Source organism: Zootoca vivipara, chromosome 8 (assembly GCF_965207765.1).
Source record: "Zootoca vivipara chromosome 8, rZooViv2.hap1.1, whole genome shotgun sequence".
Lineage (NCBI taxonomy): Eukaryota > Metazoa > Chordata > Lepidosauria > Squamata > Lacertidae > Zootoca > Zootoca vivipara.
In genome coordinates, this window is record NC_142591.1 from 23,810,490 (window position 1) to 23,830,464 (window position 19,975).

General features: G+C 47.1%; 1 protein-coding gene across 1 annotated transcript in view; it reads right to left on the reverse strand.

Annotated features, from left to right (window-relative positions):
• Nucleotides 1-16,433, reverse strand: part of PXDC1 (PX domain containing 1) — a 38,413-nt gene extending 21,980 nt beyond the window's left edge. Inside the window, exon 1 of the mRNA XM_035126385.3 lies at nucleotides 11,492-16,433. Within this exon, the coding sequence (XP_034982276.1) occupies nucleotides 11,492-11,747 (256 nt within the window). The 5' untranslated portion in view covers nucleotides 11,748-16,433. The remainder of the gene's footprint in view (nucleotides 1-11,491) is intronic.
• Nucleotides 16,434-19,975: the final 3,542 nt, after the last annotated feature.

A 19,975-nucleotide genomic window follows, 5' to 3' on the forward strand; every position in this document is an offset into this window, starting at 1 on the left:
CCGAGGAAGCTGGCATTTGTCCGCAGACAGCTTTCCAGGTCATGTGGCCAGCATGACTAAACTGCTTCCACAACAGAACACTGTGACGGAAACCAAAGCGCACGGAAACGCCGTTTACTTTCCCGCCACAGCAGTACCTACTTATCTGCTTGCACTGGTGTGCTTTTGAACTGCTAGGTTGGCAAGAGCTGGGACAGAGCAACGGGAGCTTATCCCATTGCAGAGATTCCAACCGCCAACCTTCCGAACGGCAAGCCCAAGAGGCTCATTGGGTTAGACCACAGCGCCACCCATGTCCAACACATGTGTGCACATGTACAGACATATACACAATTTCCAATTGCTTTTCACATGCCCTGTTGCCTACCTTAAATGTACAGAGAGCTGGAAAGCTGTGAAGTCCGTAGTTTTGAGTTGCGATCAAGCATTCATGTGACCAAAATGAAATTAGGAAAGGGGTGCCACAGCTGATCCTTAGAATGGTCAAGATGGCTTTAAAAGAAAATTCATGGAGGATAAGGCTATCAGTACCCACTAGACATGATGTCTATGTTCCTCCTCCGCTGTACGCCTCTGAATATAAATTGATGAGAATCACAAGTGATGCTGCAAACAGGTCCAGTTTGGGGGCATCACATAGGCATCTGGTCAGATGCAGTGAGAACAGAGTGCTGAAGTAGATGGACCTTAGATGTGATCTACCCAGGGGCATCTTAGCCATAGGGGCTAGTGGCACCATGGCGCCAAGTTCTGGAGGGTGCCAGGGAAGAGGCGGAGGCTGGACGCGGTGCCTCCCGGCATCAGCTCGCCACCCTCGTCCGCCTCCGCCATGCTGCACCGTGCCTGGAGCCTCCTCTCTGCTGCCCTCCAGCCCCTCTGACAGCGCCACCCTCGCCCACCTCCACCATGCCATGCCACTCCCAGAGCCGTCCCACTGGAGGAGCTGCCCTCCAGCTGCTGCCCGCCCGGAGGGAAACATGGGGGGGGGACGCCGGAGGGATCCTTGCACCACGGCGCCAAATAATCTTAAAACGGCCCTGGATCTACCAGGGCTTATCTTGCATTTCTTTTAAGACTGGATTGAGATGGGACTCTGAAAGGCTTTTGCAAGCCTACTCCCTCTTCGAAGGGAAGAACTTCGAAGGAACTTCAAAGGAAAGAGGGAATAAACCTGCAAAAGCCTTTGCAGGCCTCCCCTGCTTTCCCCCAAACTTGTGCCAATCCTCACTCTGATCTTTAATTTTCGCTCATTAGCTGATGGAAGAAGAGTAAACCCTAGGCTATGAGATCCTGTTCCCAACGGGATAAAACCCTGCCCGGCTCTCACCTATCAGCTGGTGGGCAGAGTTTGGGGAAATGGCCTGGCAGGTCGGCATCGGTCCATGGACTCGAGATTTTCCAGCCCTGTTATAGTGGGATGTTCCTGCAAGCACCAGGAACAGCTAACTGAAAGGGGGGGGTAGATTTGCTGCCAGGGGGAGAGGTAAGGCATGACGAAAGCTTTGCTGTGGAGTGATAGCGGTGCTTCTCTTCAGCAAGGTTAAATCAGGTAAGATGCGCACTCTTTGCCCAGATCCAATCTTTTGCATGCGCTAGGCATCCTGCATGCATGGAACAGGTGCACTGTTCACACAGAACCTTACAGAATCCTGCTATGAACTGGGAAACAAAAGCAGATACTTGTATTCCGTGCATGGGGACACATGAGATCTTGCTGCAGGAGACAAGCGAGGCCTGCAGATTCACCGCCCTATTATTAATTGTTATTTATTTATTTATTCCCCAGCCACACTGGGTGGCTCCCAACAAAAGATTAAAAATACATTAAATATACAATGTGAATGCATGATTATATTTAAGTACTACACACAGTAGGAGTTTTGTAAAGAGGAAGGTGCATTTCTATGACCCAAGTACTGTATCTCAGCAATTGGATACTTCGATAGCAGCCGCTTCTCATCGCTGTCAAAGACACTAGGACATTTTCTGTCAAGGCTGAAACTTAATGGGTAGGGTAATTTGATGGAGGAAGCATTGGTCCAGACAGTAAGATTGTTTTAATGGTCACGTGCCAATTTAACCGAGGACTTCATAAACCCAGAATTTCACTGGCTTTCTTCTGTCTCCTTGGTGAGTGCCAAAACTCTTCTAATTGGAAGAGAGGAAACTGAGTATGTTGACACAGTGTCAGCTCACTGAATTAATTTTGAGTGACGGAATAGCAAAGAAATGAATTCCGAATAAAACACAGCATTCTACATTGCCTGACTGGAATGCACAAGTGAAAATTTGTAGCAGTTGGTCATTATATAAATGGGGTCTGAATATTTGTTTAAGTTCTAATTCGGATCCATCGACGAGGAATGAATATCCACAAATGGAGTTTCATGCTCAACTGCTGCATTTTATGGATGTGTTTTTGCACCCAAGTTCTCAAAACAGCTGTAGTTTGCTCTGGCAGGAGATTCGGGGCAGAATTCCTCCACTTCTGTATTATCTGCACTCACTGGAAAGTCAGGTGACTTCTTCTCACCAAGTTAACAGTCCAGTGTACAGAAAGGGAAGTGCTAAATTTACATGTCCTCCATCAACTGTAATCTCATACTATGTCCCCTTCCAATTCCTCTTTGCAGGGGCAAAGTTATATACTAAAGGAGCAATCCTAACCATGGGAAACCATGGTTGCCCTAAGGGATCTCTAATGCAGTGTTTGAAATTAGCCAGGCGCATTTTGCTTCTGGAGCGGGTCCAATTGCAACTACGTGGAGATTTCTGGCCGACAGGTTGGCAACCACAGTTTAAAGACCTCTGCCTTAGTCCATAGTTAATGCCATTTCCATTTCCCCTGTGTGTGTTTCTGCTTCTTGCATACTGGGACAAGTGAATTGTTGTAAGAGCAAGCTGCAGTCAAGCAATGCATGTCAACTCACAGAATCATAGAAGGGACCCCGAGGGTCATTTAGTCCAACCCCCAGTAAATAAACATTCCGTTGTGGTGATCGGTAACCTACCGTAGGTTTAATGTGCCATTTGGCGCCTAGCTGATATACCTGAGTTTCTAACACTGCTCTAAGGTCACCTCTAGACTGTTGGTGTTTTGCAGGATGGATTCAAGTGCATATTGGGAATTTAGGTTTGCAGCATTAAAGTGGATGATAGCACTCTGTTGTCCTGGTGCAACAAATTCCCTTTAAAAAAACCAGCAACAGACTTTGTACAGTAAGGAAAGTGATGGGGGGACACAGTGAAAAGGATGGAGTAAACAGTTGCTTAATAGGAAGGTGCATAACCACCACACAAACAAATCAGAATGGATAGAATGGATTCAGGATGAATGCTCACTATCCTATCACCTCCCTGCAAACAAATCAGAGCAAACGCTCAAAAAAGATTGGACACAGTCCAACCAGTAGGTAAGCTTTGTGCAAACAAATCTGGATTTACTGCCCCGTAAACAGGTCATCTAGGGGAGCCCTGGATGCGACAAGGGAGAGGAATATTTCACTCTGGAGACAGAGAACTTCCTTCTCCATCTAGGATTGCCAAATCCTGCCCCTGAGAATGCCGCTGTATCTTTGGGAGTTGAATTTCATCAGAATTTGGAGCAGAATTCAGGCGGTCACTAAAAACTGCACATCACAGCAAATATTGTAGATTTTGATAGCTTACCTCAGACTAGGACAGTGGACGCTCGGGTTGCGAACGTGATCCGTGCAGTACTGCGTCTGCGCACGTGCAGGTTGTGATTTAGCATTTTTGCGCATGCGCGAGCGCGAGCACCGAAACCCGGAAGTAACCCGTTTGGGTACTTTCAGGTTCGGCACAGGACGCAACCTGAAGCGTCTGTAACCCAAGGTATGACTGTAATGTGAGTAAAGATTGTATCCAAGTAACTCTGCATTGAAGCTTTCTAAACATTTGTTCTCTCTTTTTTCCATTTCAGGAAACTCAAGCCTAGCAATATAGTGGGCACACAGCTAGCTTTTTTTAAAGGAGGAGGAGGAGGAGGAGGAGGAGGAGGAGGAGGAGGAGGAGGAGGAGGAGGAGGAGGAGGAGGAGGAGGACTAGTAACCTCTGTGACGTTGTTTTGCAAGCCTGGCTTAGTTACAAAGTCAACGTATTCAAGTAACCGTGTGACAACGTAAATAAGCTAAAATAACTATTGTCTTGTTCCCAGTAAATTCAAAATGATTGGCAACACATCAATAAGATCTTTTTACCAGGGCGCTTAAAAGCAAGTAATTCATAACAAAAGATACAAACTGGCTCCTTTTTCGGCAAGCCGCACTGCCAGGGTGTACAGCCCATGCCATATTAAAAACAACAACTCCTTGCAAAGGAGAACGAGGCAGCCAAAAACTTACTTTCAGCTAGATAATTAAAGAGTCAGAGCCATTGTTTGCTGGACAAAGATTCTGAGCAGGCTCCGTTAATGCACTGTTGACACTGCCGACAATAAAATGTGTCACAGCTGATGTGGCACATCAATTGCAAAACTATCTTTACTGCCACAGCATAGCAACAGCAGCCGCTGCCTTTGGAAACGCTTGTTTTGCTTTAACAAAGTTACAGGCAGCCAGGAAACAAGGAGAAACCTGTAGACCAGCCTAATGCATATGTACAAATGAATGCTCTTCACTACTATGGAAGAGCCAGATTTTTTCTTTTTTGGAAGAACGCCAAAAAAAAACCCATGATGTTCCAGGACCACCTTTCAGAAATTCCCTTCAGCCGTCAATTCCACCTTTGAAATCCAGGTAATGTCCGGGAAAATCTGGACGTATGGCAGCCCTAACTTCAACTATCCAGGAAAACATTGTAGTACTCTGTCGAGTTGACTCCTTAACTGCTGTGGCAAAAAGTCACAATTCAAATTCCAGGGTAGCAGAGTTGTACTTTTGAGCAGTAGTGGCAGCTGTCCTGGATATCAGACAGGCATCTTTTCTGAGCTCTACCTGGAGCTGCTGGGGATTGAATTTACATGCAAAGTGAACAGACCTACGGCACTATTCGATGATAGTACATGGTATGAGGCCGCATGCAACTCACTGGCAAATAAGACTTTTCCCCCCCAAGGAGACCAAATACACACCCACAATCTGATGTGCAAATGGTAGAACAGCAAGAATGCTTGCAAAGTATTTTAGAAAAACAAACCCGTTTGGGTTCGTCTCCAGGTCTCAGCGGCAGTGCTCCAGAGCTGTCTGCAGGGGGCGCGTCAGGACAGTGAGTCTCAGCCAAATTCCTCCCTCCCTCCGGCTGCCAGCAAAGCACAAACCAATGTGGAAACAACTTCACATTTCCAAGATCACCAAAAGGAAACAACAGCCTCAAAACAATGCAGTGAAGATTTAAGTGGCAGAAGCAGAGCAGAATGAAATAGTACAAATACTTGAGGGGGTGGGAGCAGTAGCGGTGGTTAGGGGAGGATTCCATTCGAGGCAGAGAGTGAGGAAACTTGACTAGTTTAAAGACCTAGGGAAAGATGGAGAAGTTACGGTAGCTGAAGGCAATACAGCTTGGCACCGGCAGAGCATGCCACAGCTTCTATGGTCCACGAGCCAAAAAGGAACAGAAAAGCTGGCTGAGGAATTTCTCAGTAGGCTGGTTAGCCACCTATGGCTGGGTGACCTGGGGCCACTTCATACATCCATGTACACCCCTTGATTTCTCTATATTGATTATTTAATGCACAAGGCTCTTTTGCACAGTGGCCTCAGTGCAAGGTGACTTCCAGGAACATGTGGAGCTGAGAGCGATCACGGCCTGCCTGGGATCATATGCTTGCGAGTTTTGGTGGAATTAACTTGAATGGATTTGCACAGAGGTGAACGCTGGATGCCACTGGACCGCAGCTCCCATCAATCCCCAACCAATGGCCATGTTAACTGCGGCTGATGGGAACTGCAGTCCAGTAACATCTGGAAGGGCACATCTCTGGCTTAGAATGTGAGCATAAACTCATCTCAGGGTTGTTTCCATGGAAGTGTCTAAAATATGTAGCCTGGCTTCAAATCAGTGCTGTCCAGCGGGCTTTAAAGGTAAAGGTAAAGGGGCCCCTGACCATCAGGTCCAGTCGTGTCCGACTCTGGGGTTGCGACGCTCATCTCGCTCTATAGGCCGAGGGAGCCAGCGTTTGTCCGCAGACAGTTTCCGGGTCATGTGGCCAGCATGACTAAGCTGCTTCTGGCGAACCAGAGCAGCACACGGAAACAACATTTACCTTCCCACCGGAGCGGTCCCTATTTATCTACTTGCACTTTGATGTGCTTTCGAACTGCTAGGTGGGCAGGAGCTGAGACCGAGCAACGGAAGCTCACCCTGTTGCAGGGATTCGAACCACCGACCTTCTGATCAACAAGCCCTAGACTCTGTGGTTTAACCCACAGCGCCACCTGGGTCCCTTTACTAGAGGCTTATGGGCAGTGTTAGAAACTCAGATATATAAGCTAGGTGCCAAATGACTCCTTAAACCAAGGCTGCGGTCACCAAAACAGAATGCCTAGTTGCCCTTTGGGGGCAAGGCGGCTCTAGCGTCTAATTTTTTGAATGCTGGACTGACTGTGATTGAGTCTCAGTTGAACATCTGGCTAATTCAGATGGCAACCTTGAGCTAATGTTAAGAGCTTTGAGAACTTAAAGAAGAAAAGTCCCATGATCCAGGGACAGTCCACACATACATATTGGCCGATTCCAACCTCTTTCTCTTAAGGATGACTGCTCCTGCTCAGGCTGCTCAGAAAAAGCATGTTGGTTCCAGAAATTCATTCTGACTGTGCATATAAAATATAACGAACAGGATTCTACAGGCTGGGGTATTAGTGTGTGGAAACAGTCCAGATCCAAGGATCCCCAGACATGCACCTCCAGGTGGTGGAGACGTCAGACGCCACCCTGGCAATGAGGCATCTTCATTGGGTTGCAAGTGATCGAAAGTCAGATGCAAAATGCGCCTGTCCAATTTCAGACACTGCTTATGGCAGTGATGGCGAACCTACGACACGCGTGTCAGACGTGACACGCAGAGCCCTCACTGCTGGCACGCGCCCCATCGGCCCATTCGCGCTGTTGCCGTTGTTCCCCCCCCCATTTGTTTTCCTGCTCCTCCTACAGCTTGTCTCCGCTGTTAAAACCCAGATCCTTTTGTTGTTGTTGCTGCTGCTGGTAGCCAGAGATTGGTTTTTTAACCCTTTCTGTGCTGTTTTTTCTGGCACTTTGGCAGACTATGTCGATGCTGCGTTTTAGTTCCAGTGAAGGTATTATTCGTCTTTTATTTCTGTTCTCTCCCCCCAAAAAAAGTGCAGCACCTTTGGGGCACCCCCCCCAAAAAAAACCTCCAAAACTTTGGTCAGCAGCTCCCCCCAAAAAGCTCAACAACTCTGGGCACTTTGTGATAAATAAGGGGTTTTTGGTTTGGTTTGGTTAAATAATTAGTTTTTGGTTTATTAAATACAGTTATATATTACAATTATACATTTTTGTTATTTAAACTATAAATATCGCAAAATTATGGTGTTTTTTCTCGAAGTGACATGCCACCTGAGTTATGCTCGGGGTTTTTTGGCGAATTTTGGCACACCAAGCTCAAAAGGTTGCCCATCACTGGCTTATGGGATATTTATGGCCATCACGACTACAAATATGAAATTCTCTATAAGATGGCGACACATAGCACAGGGTGAGACTGCCAGATTCTTTTCTTTTGCCGTCCTAGTTGCAACAGCATCCAGTAAAACCTTCAGCAGACTCTGAGTTCCTCTGTCCAAGTAGATCAGTCCCTGTTTTGAAGTTTGATGAAGGAGAGGCAGCCATCCAGGCTCTTCTCTGTGCCTCTCTTTCCCTTGCCTGCCTGCAATTGTACTCAGAGTCTCCTGCAGTGTCTAGGTGCAGCCTGTGTACATAGAGTTTGATTGCCCAGTTCAGTTTCCCAGCAATCAGAGCCAAACGATGACAACAGATCCCCTACTGCCTGCCCAGTGTTTCCACGTGACTTTTCTTCTTGACATCCAGCTGGCATATGCATATATATATACTGTATGGCTTGATGCAGTGTCACACAGGGGACAGCCAATACCATTCACTTTGCAGCATTTTCCCACCCCAGCTGACCCTTGTTGCTTTTCCTGAAAAACTTCTTATTTATTTCACTTTTACCCCACCTTTTCCTCCAAGGAATTCAAGGTGTCATACATGCTTCTCCCCTCCCCACAGCAACCCTGTGAGGTAGGTTAGATTGAGAGGCACAAGGTGACACAGTAAGCTTCGTGGTTGAAGGCAGGGAGGATTCGAACCCTGGTCAACCAGGTTCTAGTCCAACACTCTAACCACTACACCACACTACAGTTTTAGAGTAGAACTTCACAGAGCTACAGTTCCCAGCACCATTAATAAGCTACAGTTCCCAGGGTTCTTGGGAGGTGCATGCGCTTAAAATGTATTTTAAATGTATGGTGTGCACGCACAGCCTTAAACTGAGATGTAAGGCACAGCTATGCTTTTTGACTCCCCTAAAACAATTGCCAAGAATAGCAACAACAATAAAAAAAATACTAAAGCAAAGCATTCTCCTTGGAGCACTGAGTTTTCTGTTATGGGCAAGCAGCTATTTCTCACAGAAAGCAAAGCTAAAAAGACAACCCACATGCCTAGGAAAGCTTGCAGTGGGAGTGAATTTCAGAAAACACACGGGAGTCCTTTTCTACATCCCAAACTTCCAGTGCATAAAAAGTGAGAATGTCAGCAAAAGGGAATCTAAGCAAGTGTCGTTTTTCATGCATGCCAATTTTTCTAAAGTGGTACAATTCCAGAAGTGTTTATTATGTGCTTTTCATTATGTGCATAGATTGGCTATAAGGTTGCCGTAAAACCACTTTTTCTACTGTACTGGGGGGGGGGAGGTATACTTCATTCCAGATAGTAATTACATGCATATGCCATCAGTTATATTGGGCAAAAAATGACTAATACTATAATTCACATGCTTAAGTCCCAAGCCTGCCTTTCTCCTTCATTTTCTTTTGCCCTTCACTTTAAAGAGTCCTCAACACAATTAATGAACCTTAGTTTATGATGCAACCCTGTTGCACTTGGGACGTCATCAGCAGAGGATCAAGGTGCTGTATCACAGCAGTGACAGCTCACAGACTTGTTGCAAGGATAAAAGTGGCTTATGTATTGAAAGTGTTGATCAATCATCTTTGCATTTATGAAAAATGCATTTTATTTTATTTTTGTAAATACTGCAATTTGTTGGCATCAATTAAAAGTGCTGTGCTAGACTCTCAGATACTGTGACCCTTCAGACTGGATTTTTTTGGGGGGGGGAAGGTGTGTTCTGCAACGTGTTATGGACACAATAATTGTGCCCATTCACAAATCATTCCACTTTATTAGTTGTCCTGAGATTCATCCCCAACTTTGCTGCGTGACTGCCATCTGAAGGGGCACGCTTGCAATCTAGCACAGCAAAAGCGACGCCAAATTGCCCTCCCCTCCCACCCCTGAAACATTTGTGGTATAAAAAATTACGAGAAACTACAAGACATGTACCATTTGGAAAAGAAGCAGTATGTCCACACCAGAACTTTTGCAGGCACAAACAACATTGACTCCATATACGATCATGAGCAGAAATTATGAATGTACAATTGAAAAGATGGGTTCTTAGTTCATAGATCATAGAATTATAGAGTTGGAAGGGGCCACAAGGGTCATCTAGTCCAGCCCCCTGCAATGAAGGAATCTTCCACCCAAAGTGAGGCTCAAACCCACAGTCCTGAGATTAAGAGTCTCATGCTCTACTAACTGAGCAGACCTGCTGAGATTCATGGGCCTAAGCTAGCCATGTTCATTAAATTCAGTGGATCAATTCTGGGTAAGAATAGCATCCGATACAATCCAAAATCAGGGGTGGGTGGGTGGGTGGGTTTGTTGTCCATTATTTACCACACATTTGCAAGGAAGTAGAACAGAATGCAGGAGAGAGCCATAGCCATTTCAAAACCAAATGTAAAACTTGCCAACATAGTTATTACTTCTGAATTGCAGTCGGGAAATGCATAACTCTGTATAATTGTCACTTGTCAAAACAGCCTCACAACTTCCTGTGGGGCTGTTCCTTCCTGATTATTTGGAAGAGTCACTCAGCGTTGAACGTGCAGGGCCAATGCCCCATAGTTCTGGAGATCAATCTACGATACTAACATCTGTACTGCCATCCCTAGGCCATCCCTAGGCACAAGCCGCCTGCCTATCAAAAACGGAGAGAGGTTTTTCCAGGCACTGTACCACAGCTGTCTGACTCCCTTCCCCCGGAGCCTTGCAAATGTTGAAGTTCCAACATCATTCACACCCCACTCTGAGACTAGGCCATCTGAGATAACTAAGATACGCTGGGTGGAAATGGGGCATTTCTTAGGTTGCTGCCTATACTTATTAATATTGGTGCCAAGTCAATCACCCGCCTGGAGTCTTTAAGACTGGAAGGTTTAGAAATCTGAAAGACTACAGTAGACTAGAATGGACCAATCAGTCCTCCTACACTTCGCAAGATATAGGATGCTCTACAAATTGGCCTCCTGCCTCTGCCACAGATCACTGGGCAAGATACCTTCATCTCAGGCTAGTGACTTGACTCACTTATCGGCATGTCCAAAGACTGTTTGCACACATTTGATGTCATTTGCTGAATCAGCACAACCCAACACTCACAAACGTACACAGGGCCAGAGATCAGCACTGGGAGTCGAAAAGGCTATCAGTGATCAACGTGGTGCTTCTTATTTGGCACAAGTGTCATCTAAAAGCATGCCAAAGTGCCAGCAGAGCAGACAGGTCCAGATAAATGCAGTTCCTCATACAGCAGCTATCAGAGCTACAGCAGTTTTAAGAGTTAATTCTAGCAATCGCACCCCTAGTGTTATATGCATGATGAGAGTCCACAGGATTAAAGGGGCAAAGACAGTACGCAATCTGGGTTCACACCGTCGTCATCATCAGCAGTTACTTTTCTCATTATCAGCAGTTACTTTAGCACATGCTCAGAGGCACTCTGTACAAAGCATCCCATACATCCCAGGAGTCAAAGCAGCCCTGCAGCCAATCCCTGAGGACCCTCGCCTCCAATTAAGCCTGGCTATTGGATCCCCACCCATTCCACTCTCTTCCTTATCTCCCTTCCTATGTTCCTGCTGGAAAATGGAACTCGGGACCTAGGGCGTAGTCCGACTCCTGGCTGTAATCCTGCCCTGCAGCTAGAAAGGCACTCTGCACATGCTCGTAGTGAAACCCACCAGCAGCGGATTGAAAGGGGAACTAGAGGAAGAGGACCACCCCCACCTCTCCCCAATTCGGAGGGAGGAAGCTCCGCTCTGATTTTAGTTCAACTCCCTTCCGAGTTAACGGAGACGAGGCAAGGAGCGTAAAGCAAAACGAGGGAGAGAGATAGAAGGTGGAGAGGGGAGAGAGGGAGAGCGGGGAAACCCGTGCCAACCTTGGAGCAAGGGGGACTGTGACAGCTCGGGGCGATCCTCGGGGAAGGAGTCGAGCAGGCGCTTGAAGAGGCGGCCCAGATCCGAGTAGCTGCGGTGCAAGTAGAGCACGTTCCTGTCCGACCACTCGGTGCGGATCTCGAAGAACTCCTCCTCGTCGCCTTGCCGGTTGATGATGAGCCTCCGGATGCCGTTGACCCAGCAGCCGCGCACGAACATGTTCACCAGAGAGGTGCCCTCAAACACGGCCGAGGCCATCCCGCCGCATAACCCCTCCGCCGGCCGGGGACTGGACGGGAGCGGACCGCCTCCGTCCTCCCAGGCGCGCCGATTCAGTGGAGAGGACGGGAACCCGCCATCGCAGGGCTAGGCGGTGTCGCTTTCGGCCAGGCGCGCTCCCCTCGGAGCTGCGCGTAAAGCGGCCGGGCGCCTCCTCTGCGCTCTTGGCCCGGGAAAGTGGGAGGTCTCCGCCCTCCTCCTCCGGCTCCTCCTCGCTTCCACTTGCCTTCCTGTGTGTCCACCAGCACGGGATCGCGCCCGGAGAGTTGCAGTCGAGCCAACCGGCCCCTTTTCGCTTTGGGGACACTACTCGAGGCAACGGCGAGGATCCAACGACGGCCCAACCAACGCCACGGAGCAGCGCCTTAGTACGTGGTGTGTGCGCGCGTTAAAAACTCTTCCCTTTCTCTCTCTCTCTCTCTCTCTCTCTTTTTTTGCAATCTGAGCTTCCGAAGAATCCGAAATACTTCGCAGGCAGGGCAAAGAGCTTGTTGCAAAACACGCACGCAAAAGGGCGGTTGGCTGAGCGCGCGAAAGGTGGCTTCCGATTGCCCCAATGCAACAAGTGGAAGGAAACTGGGAGACAAGCAAGCAGCCCACCACTCCCCGAGAGTCCCTTCCTGCGACCGCTGCGTGGATCAGCTATCGGTCGGATATCGGTAGAAAACAGTGGCGTATTATTATTATTATTTAACGTAACTGAGAAACTGGCGGGTGAGATCGGAAGCAGCGACGAAAAGCAGCGGATTCCTTGCTTGCGTTTTCCTCAATCTCGGCCATCCTTAAGTTTCTAGTCCTGGGGGAGAATAGGATGCCAAGGAGGAGGGTTCATTTCCCCCCAAGAGGTTTTCCTTGCAAGCAAACTGCAGCTGGTTTTGGCGAAGATAAGTTCAGCGATTGTTTTCCCTCTCCGGAGCAGAGCGGGTTTGCCTGTCGAACAAGCGGCGAGTTTGCAGCATCCACGCGCGTGTTTGTTTCGACCCAGTCCTGAGTATGGACGGGCGTCGAAAAAGCCGAGCGTGGCGCAGCTTTGCGCGCTCGCGTTACACTATTGGGGCTGTTCCGGAAAGGGAGAGAGAGAGTCCAAACTCTTTTCTCTCTCCCCGCCTTCGCAACAGCTGGAAAGGGCGGGGCAGATCTGTCCAGAGAGCAAGAAAAAAGAGAGAGAGATACTCTTCTAGCACTTCCTACGACAATCCTTTCCAGGAGCGGCAGCCTGAAAACAAAGCAGCAGCCGCACACAGAAGGCGTCTCCGATAGTTTTAAGAAGCTGCATAATAGAAATCCTGTTCCAGAGCCGGCTGTATGTCTGAGGACCTCGTTCCAAAGCGCCCGCTGGCGGTGGATCCTGCGTCCACCCGTGGATCCCGGTCACGGTGGGCTTATTTGGACAGCTGGGTCTAGTCACCATTCATATTTCCCACAATACTCCTTGGAAACGGCAGCTAGACCCAAGCAGCCGCCACTTGCTAGGAAGCAAGCTGTAAAAGGCACCCTGCCAGAATGGTGAGGGCCTAGTGCCTGCCCCAGGGGTGCTGATGGGTGCTGATGTGGGGCTTGCCCTATTCGGTCAACATGTTTCCATGAGTTTCCACAAGCGTGCATTTAAATGCTCTTAACGCTTTTGCACTCTTATGCCAGCGAAGTCTTTTTCTTCCTTTGCTGGAGTGGAGCTTGTGCAAAGGAAGAGGAGGAGGAGCAGCACATAATTCCTAGCTCTGAACCATGTGTCCATGTGGGCCACAGCAGCAGAGGCAGGCCATCATAGGTGGTGGGTCTGAAGTTGCCATTAAGGGCAATGTGCCAGTCAGTGGATTTAACCCAGGGCCAGAATCCAGAATGATGATGTATTGAATTTATATACCGCCCTATTCCCGGGGGTCTCAGGGCAGTTCACAGAATAAAATCAAGATATAAAACCACAAAATACCTAATAAAAATAAAAACAACAACCCAATACCCCCCGAAAAACACATTTTAAAAGGTCACAGGATGTCAGTATTTTTGCCTGACGCCTAAAGGTGTATAATGAAGGCACCAGGCAAACTTCGCTGGGGAGAGCATTCCACAGACAGGGAGCCACTGCAGAGAAGGCCCATTCTCGTCTTGCCACCCTCCGGACCTCTCAAGGAGGGGGCACATGAAGAAGGGCCTCAGAAGATGATCTCAGGGTCCGGGTAGGTTCATATGGAAAGAGGCGGTCCTTGAGGTGTTGTGGTCCTGGACCATTTAAGGCTTTATAGGTCAAAACCAGCACTTTGAATTGAGCCCAGAAACTAATTGGTAGCCAGTGCAGTCAGATGAGGATCAGTGTAATATGCTCAAACTGTCTTCCTCTGGTGAGCAACCTGGCCGCTGAATTCTGCACTAGCTGAATTTCCGAATGTAGCCGAGCATATGGCTTAATGAAATGAACACAAACACAATCTTGGCCCATATTGATTAGGTCACTTGAATATTCCTCTAAATGTCCTTCTAAATTTTCCTCTAAAATGTCTTGGATAGGCCTTGAATTACATTTAATGGGTTCACTCATCCTTACCCTTGTTCCTCACTGAGGTACAGTTCCTTGCATGATAGCAGGGGAGTCAACTTGAATAACATAATTGGGGCGGCAGGGAAGCGCCGCCCCATGTAATTGATCACATGACATGGTGCACACCATTTGAGTGGCAATGCCCATTAACTTGGGGGACTGGTCTGGTCTCCTCAAATATTTTATTGGGGGGGGGGGGAACGGACGGACAAGGAGACCTCGGCCTCCAGAAGTTTGCACCTATGCATGATAGAAAAACAGAAACAAGAACTGGAGGAGAGCCCCACAGGGCTTTTACTAAATATGAAGCTTGGCTTGAAGCATCCAAAAAAATGAAAAAAGACCAGCACTCACCTGCAATTGAAACTTGTGAATAGTACAGGTGTGCAGCTCTCAGTACTCAGCAGAGAAGCCTCTACTGCTGTCGGCTGCTGCTGCGTGTTCACAGGAGTGCAGCCTTGAGTAGAAATCTGCATGATTTCACAGACAGGCTGAGAAGGGATGATACATTTCCTCCTCCTTGCCTCCCATTGACCCCCCAAAGAAATGATTAATCAAGGGAGTGAAAGCTTCCCCACCTCCGCCTCAGGCAAAGGGGCCTAAGGGAGATGTCTCATTAAGTGCAGCTGTCTGCCACCCCACCCCACCCCCTCCGCACATCCTTTCAGATAGAGGCAAAGAAGGATTTGTGTTGTGGAAAAACTGATGTGGGAGGCAATGGCTGCAGAGAGTCACCCTCTCGAGGGAAGGCTGGCTGGATGAGGGCACTGTGTAGAAAGCCTGGGGTGATGACAATGCTGAAGGAGCAACCGAAAGGTTATATATTGAGAACAGTTATAATACGTCCAAAATGTGGGAGGAAAAAGAGAAGTGAGACAGTTTCGTCTTGGAAGAGGGTGGGTGGGAAGGAAGGAAGTGGTGTGTTTTTGCTGGATGTGAAGCCATACTTAGGCTGCATTCTCACTCCCGTCAACACTCACTGCATTTCCAAAGCTGGTTTTTTAATCTGTGTTCACACTAGGCTATCCAAAGTGCACACGCATCCTGTACTTTGTTATAAAATACTGCTGCATTCAACAAACCTTTTGATAGCACAAAGGGGTTTCCACCTTCTCCTCTCTCTCCACCCATGTGTACGTTGTGCCATTGCCAATTCTGCTCTGGGGGGTTGGGGGGAAACCCAGAACAGATTTAGAGGAAGGAGAGGTAGAGAAGTCTCTGTCAGGCAAGGAAAAATCCTTGTGTTGGTGGAACCTTAGTCCGACTGTCCCATTGAATGTAACCCTCTGTGGTGAAAGAATATATTTTGTTGGGTTTCTTGCCTCCACCCTTTTGTATGAAAGAGTGAGGAGTTAAAATTCTCCCAACAAACAAAAAAGCCACCCAATTATAGCAACATCATAGCAGCAGTTTACACCCCTCACATTCAGAGGAAGTTTTGCATTTTATTTCAATGGGTGGTGAATTGTGTGCCCCTTGGTTTTAATTCTCGGTTTGTATAAGCAATCCCTCTGCGCAACCAAATTGTTGCATCTGGATACAATTATATCACTTTTAGCCATAAAACATGCTGCACATCACATCGCTGCTCGGCTTTCTAATGCACTGCGAAGTTACAAAAAGCACTGGTGTTTCTTTGCAAATTACATAACTCTGAGTAATTATGTCACTACGAAGCAGTTTTCAGACAAAAAGAATGAATTTCTGAAGACTGTCGCAAAGCAGATGAGTCAGAAAAAAAATCAAATCCCTTTTCACACACTTAATAAACAAAAACACTGCAGCTGTTTCTGAATTTATTTGAAGTGCCATATAATGTTCCAGAATCTAGCAAAGAAAGTCTTGTTGAATTGTGCTTCTAGGGGCAGAAACTCTTTTCTATGGTGCCTCTAAGTCAGTTTGCACTGACTCTGTGCATTGTAAGGAGAGAGCTGTGGACAGGTGTGATTGTGATTTCTGTGTTACACTACACTTGCACAAGCAGTTTTCTGCAAACGTTGCCCACCACCATTTTGTTGGAAATGACATATATCTGGGTATAAATTCCATGGAATTAATTAGGAATTACCTCTGAATAAGCTTGGATCCGGGACATGGGTGGCGCTGTGGTCCAAACCACAGAGCCTAGGGCTTGCCAATCAGAAGGTCGGCAGTTCGAATCCCCACGACGGGGTGAGCTCCCGTTGCTCGGTCCCTGCTCCTGCCAGCCTAGCAGTTCGAAAGCACGTCAAAGTGCAAGTAGATAAATAGGTACCTCTCCGGTGGGAAGGTAAACGGCATTTCCGTGCACTGCTCTAGTTCGCCAGAAGCAGCTTAGTGATGCTGGCCACATGACCTGGAAGCTGTACGCCGGCTCCCTCGGTCAACAGAGTGAGTGAGATGAGCACCGCAATCCGAGTCGTTCGCGACTGGATCTAATGGTCAGGGGTTCCTTTACCTTTACCTTAAGCTTGGATCCTGCTGGATCTCACTGGATCAATTCACATATGCCAAGTTACCTACGCAGGTCACATATTTATTAGAGGGAGGGAACAATGTACACAAGACATAACCACATGAAATGAAATATATGTGTCTGTTCCACTGTGTGTACACTTGATTATATGCATTCCTTGCCCACAACACTTCTCCACGTGGTGTTGCAGAATGGCTAATGGTCTGAGCTGCACAATGTCTGGCACAAATTCACTGGGTGGGAAATTAGTCTGAAAGGGAGAAAACACCTTGTGGAGTGGATGTGGGTGTGAGTGGGAGAAGAACAGTATTCTCTTGCTCTGCTTTCCCCAGTTTTCGTTTATTTCTTTGTTTGAAAACAGATCTCTTGCCATTATAAAGTGGCTAACCGTATAAACAGTTCAGCATGTTCAGACACTCAAATTTAGTCGCTTTGTTTATGAAGACCTCGATCTGCCACCATCATGTGTAACTGTGCTCTTCGACAAGCTGCTTTTCCATCTATTGATGCCATCGGAACAGGAATTTTGGGTTAGAGGTCCAGGCTGTATTCAGCAGAATGAGCATGAACCCCACAGCACCACAACAGAACTGGCTTACCAAATTTTGAATTAAGTGCAGTAATACATGTTCCATCCAAAGCAGCGGGGTCTGGACTATTAGGGTGAATGGGGTCACCGCCCCATCGACCTTAGTTGGTCCTCAGCTAGCCTTCATCTATCTCGCTTCTTATAAGCAAGCAGTCCAGAAGGTAGCATTGGCTTTCGGCTTGCTCCTCCTCCTCTTATATAGGGTGTCGCTCTTCACTCAGTGTTGCTCTTTTCTCAGTAGGGTGAAGGATAGGAGCAAAACTAGAATTAGTTGGCTCTGCCTATCATTGGCTCTGACTTTACCTACCTTTGACCTCCTTATCTTCTGCCCCACCAACCCTAACAGGCACCAACCACCACCAATCCAAACAGTGCAAGACCTTTGCATCCAAAGTCCGAAGCTACCTAACCACACCACAGATTTCATCAGCCTCATATTCCCCCACTCTCACAATATGAGGGTGATAATGCCAGTCTACCATACAGGAATGTTGTAAGGATTGCAGAGATCATGCATATGATGTTCTTCAAGAGCCAATGTGTTGTAATGGAGTTTCAGACCAGCGTCCTAGAGTGATCTGGCTTCCGATCTCTATCCAGCCAAGAAACTCACTGAGCAATCCACTATTTCTCAACTTGCACTATTTCATGGGATTCTTATCACTACCCCGGATTCGGATTACCATCACCATGAGTGCACTAGAAGAATCCATCTGTCATAAATAAAATTCATGAAATGTGCTATATATAATGTAGTTTTTTTAATTGCTGTCAGGGAAATCAACATTAGGGTGCAACCCTAGTTAAATCCAAGCTATGGTCAATAGATATAGAAGTAAGCCAAAGTCAACAGCAAATTCAGTTGCCCAAGCTGACATTGGCTCTGATCAGATGTAATGACAGGCCATAATTATAGAAACATAACCACAGTTAGGTGTTGTGTCCAAATAGGCAAGCCATGAGTTGTGATCAGCTTAGCTACAAGCCAACATAAGCAAGCTTGGTTTGAGGCAGGTTTGCAAGCGATGATTAGTGTTACCTATGGTTTGTGATGACATCCATTCCAACAAACTGAAGTATGTGGCAGAGGACCACCCACTTCTCAGAGTGGCTTGTGGCAAAGGCTTTCGCACATCCCTGACAGAGACGAGACTTCTCTTCTGTATGAGTTATTAGCTTTTGGGAATATTCAGTGTATTTCAAGAAAGAAGGATTGATGTGACCCTTTGTGGCGTAAGAACAACATAACATGGCTCTTTTGTTAGGGGGAAGCTTTTGTAATCTCTCTTGTTCCTATACATGGTGGTCCCTCTCGGGCTCTTCAAGGGAGGAAGCAAAACAAAAAGAAGAAAGAACTTTATTTCCGACAAGTTGCTGTGGTAACCCAAAGTGAATGTGCAGTCATAGGTCTCGGCTAGTGTGAATACAGTATGTCGATCCTGCGTCTATATAGCGAGACAGCAGAGACTGAAACACCGCATAAGAGGTTAATTAGAACTAGGTGAGGGAAAAAAATATTTTCTTAAATGAAAGCTATTTGGACAAAACTAAGGAGTTTAAGTGAGTGTATTAACTCTTAAGCAAATGCCCCGTTAATTTTTGCCCATGATACTGTTGTTGTAAAGTGAGTAGGATGTCATGAGGCATCTTGCCTCAAAGTAACTGTCGGAACATGACATCCCAGTGATGACTCTACAAGTCTTAGAGCCCCTTACAACTTAACATTAGAAAATGTCGAAATAACAGCAAAAACAACAATACCACAAAAAGGCACACAACTTCTTTTTAAGAGAAACTCCAAAGTATCTTTGACTTAACATCTGAGGCAAATAAGGGCCGAACTACACATTACACCTCATGTACGAGAATATTTATTGTGTCTAGAGGATTCTTGAACAGCATCCACTGAGGATAGCATCAGCTGGGGAACAACAGTTCAGGAGTGTTACTCCTTTCCTCAGTACCACAGCCCTAATGAAAAGCATTCCACCCAAGCTGCTCTTGAGAGCCAGTGTGGTGTAGTGGTTAAGAGCGGTAGACTCGTAATCTGGGGAACCGGGTTCGTGTCTCCGCTCCTCCACATGCAGCTGCTGGGTGACCTTGGGCTAGTCACACTTCTCTGAAGTCTCTCAGCCCCACTCACCTCACAGAGTGTTTGTTGTGGGGGAGGAGGAGAAAGGAGATTGTTAGCCGCTTTGAGACTCCTTCGGGTAGTGATAAAGCGGGATATCAAATCCAAACTCTTCTTCCTCCTCTTCTTCTCTTTGATCTGAAAGAGAAGCTGCGCATTGACACCACTGACAGCTTCCCTCCTACAGACCAAAGCTTGGTGGGTGATTTCACTGGGACTGAAGTGCAGGGGGAGGATTAGCTGCCCATCCCATGGAGTCCAGATCACCTCCCACTCCAGGGCTACTTTAAAAAGCCAGACACATTAAATCTGCATATTGAATATAATATGTAAGCCCTGTTCTGTCATGGAAAAAGGGTACTCAAATCGTGTGAATTCTCCTGACACCTGCAAGAATAGGGCGGTATACAAATTTTAATAATCATAATCATAATCATAATCATAATAGGCCACATTCCCACCACTGCATTGCTGGACCTGCCCTCACTCTGTCCAC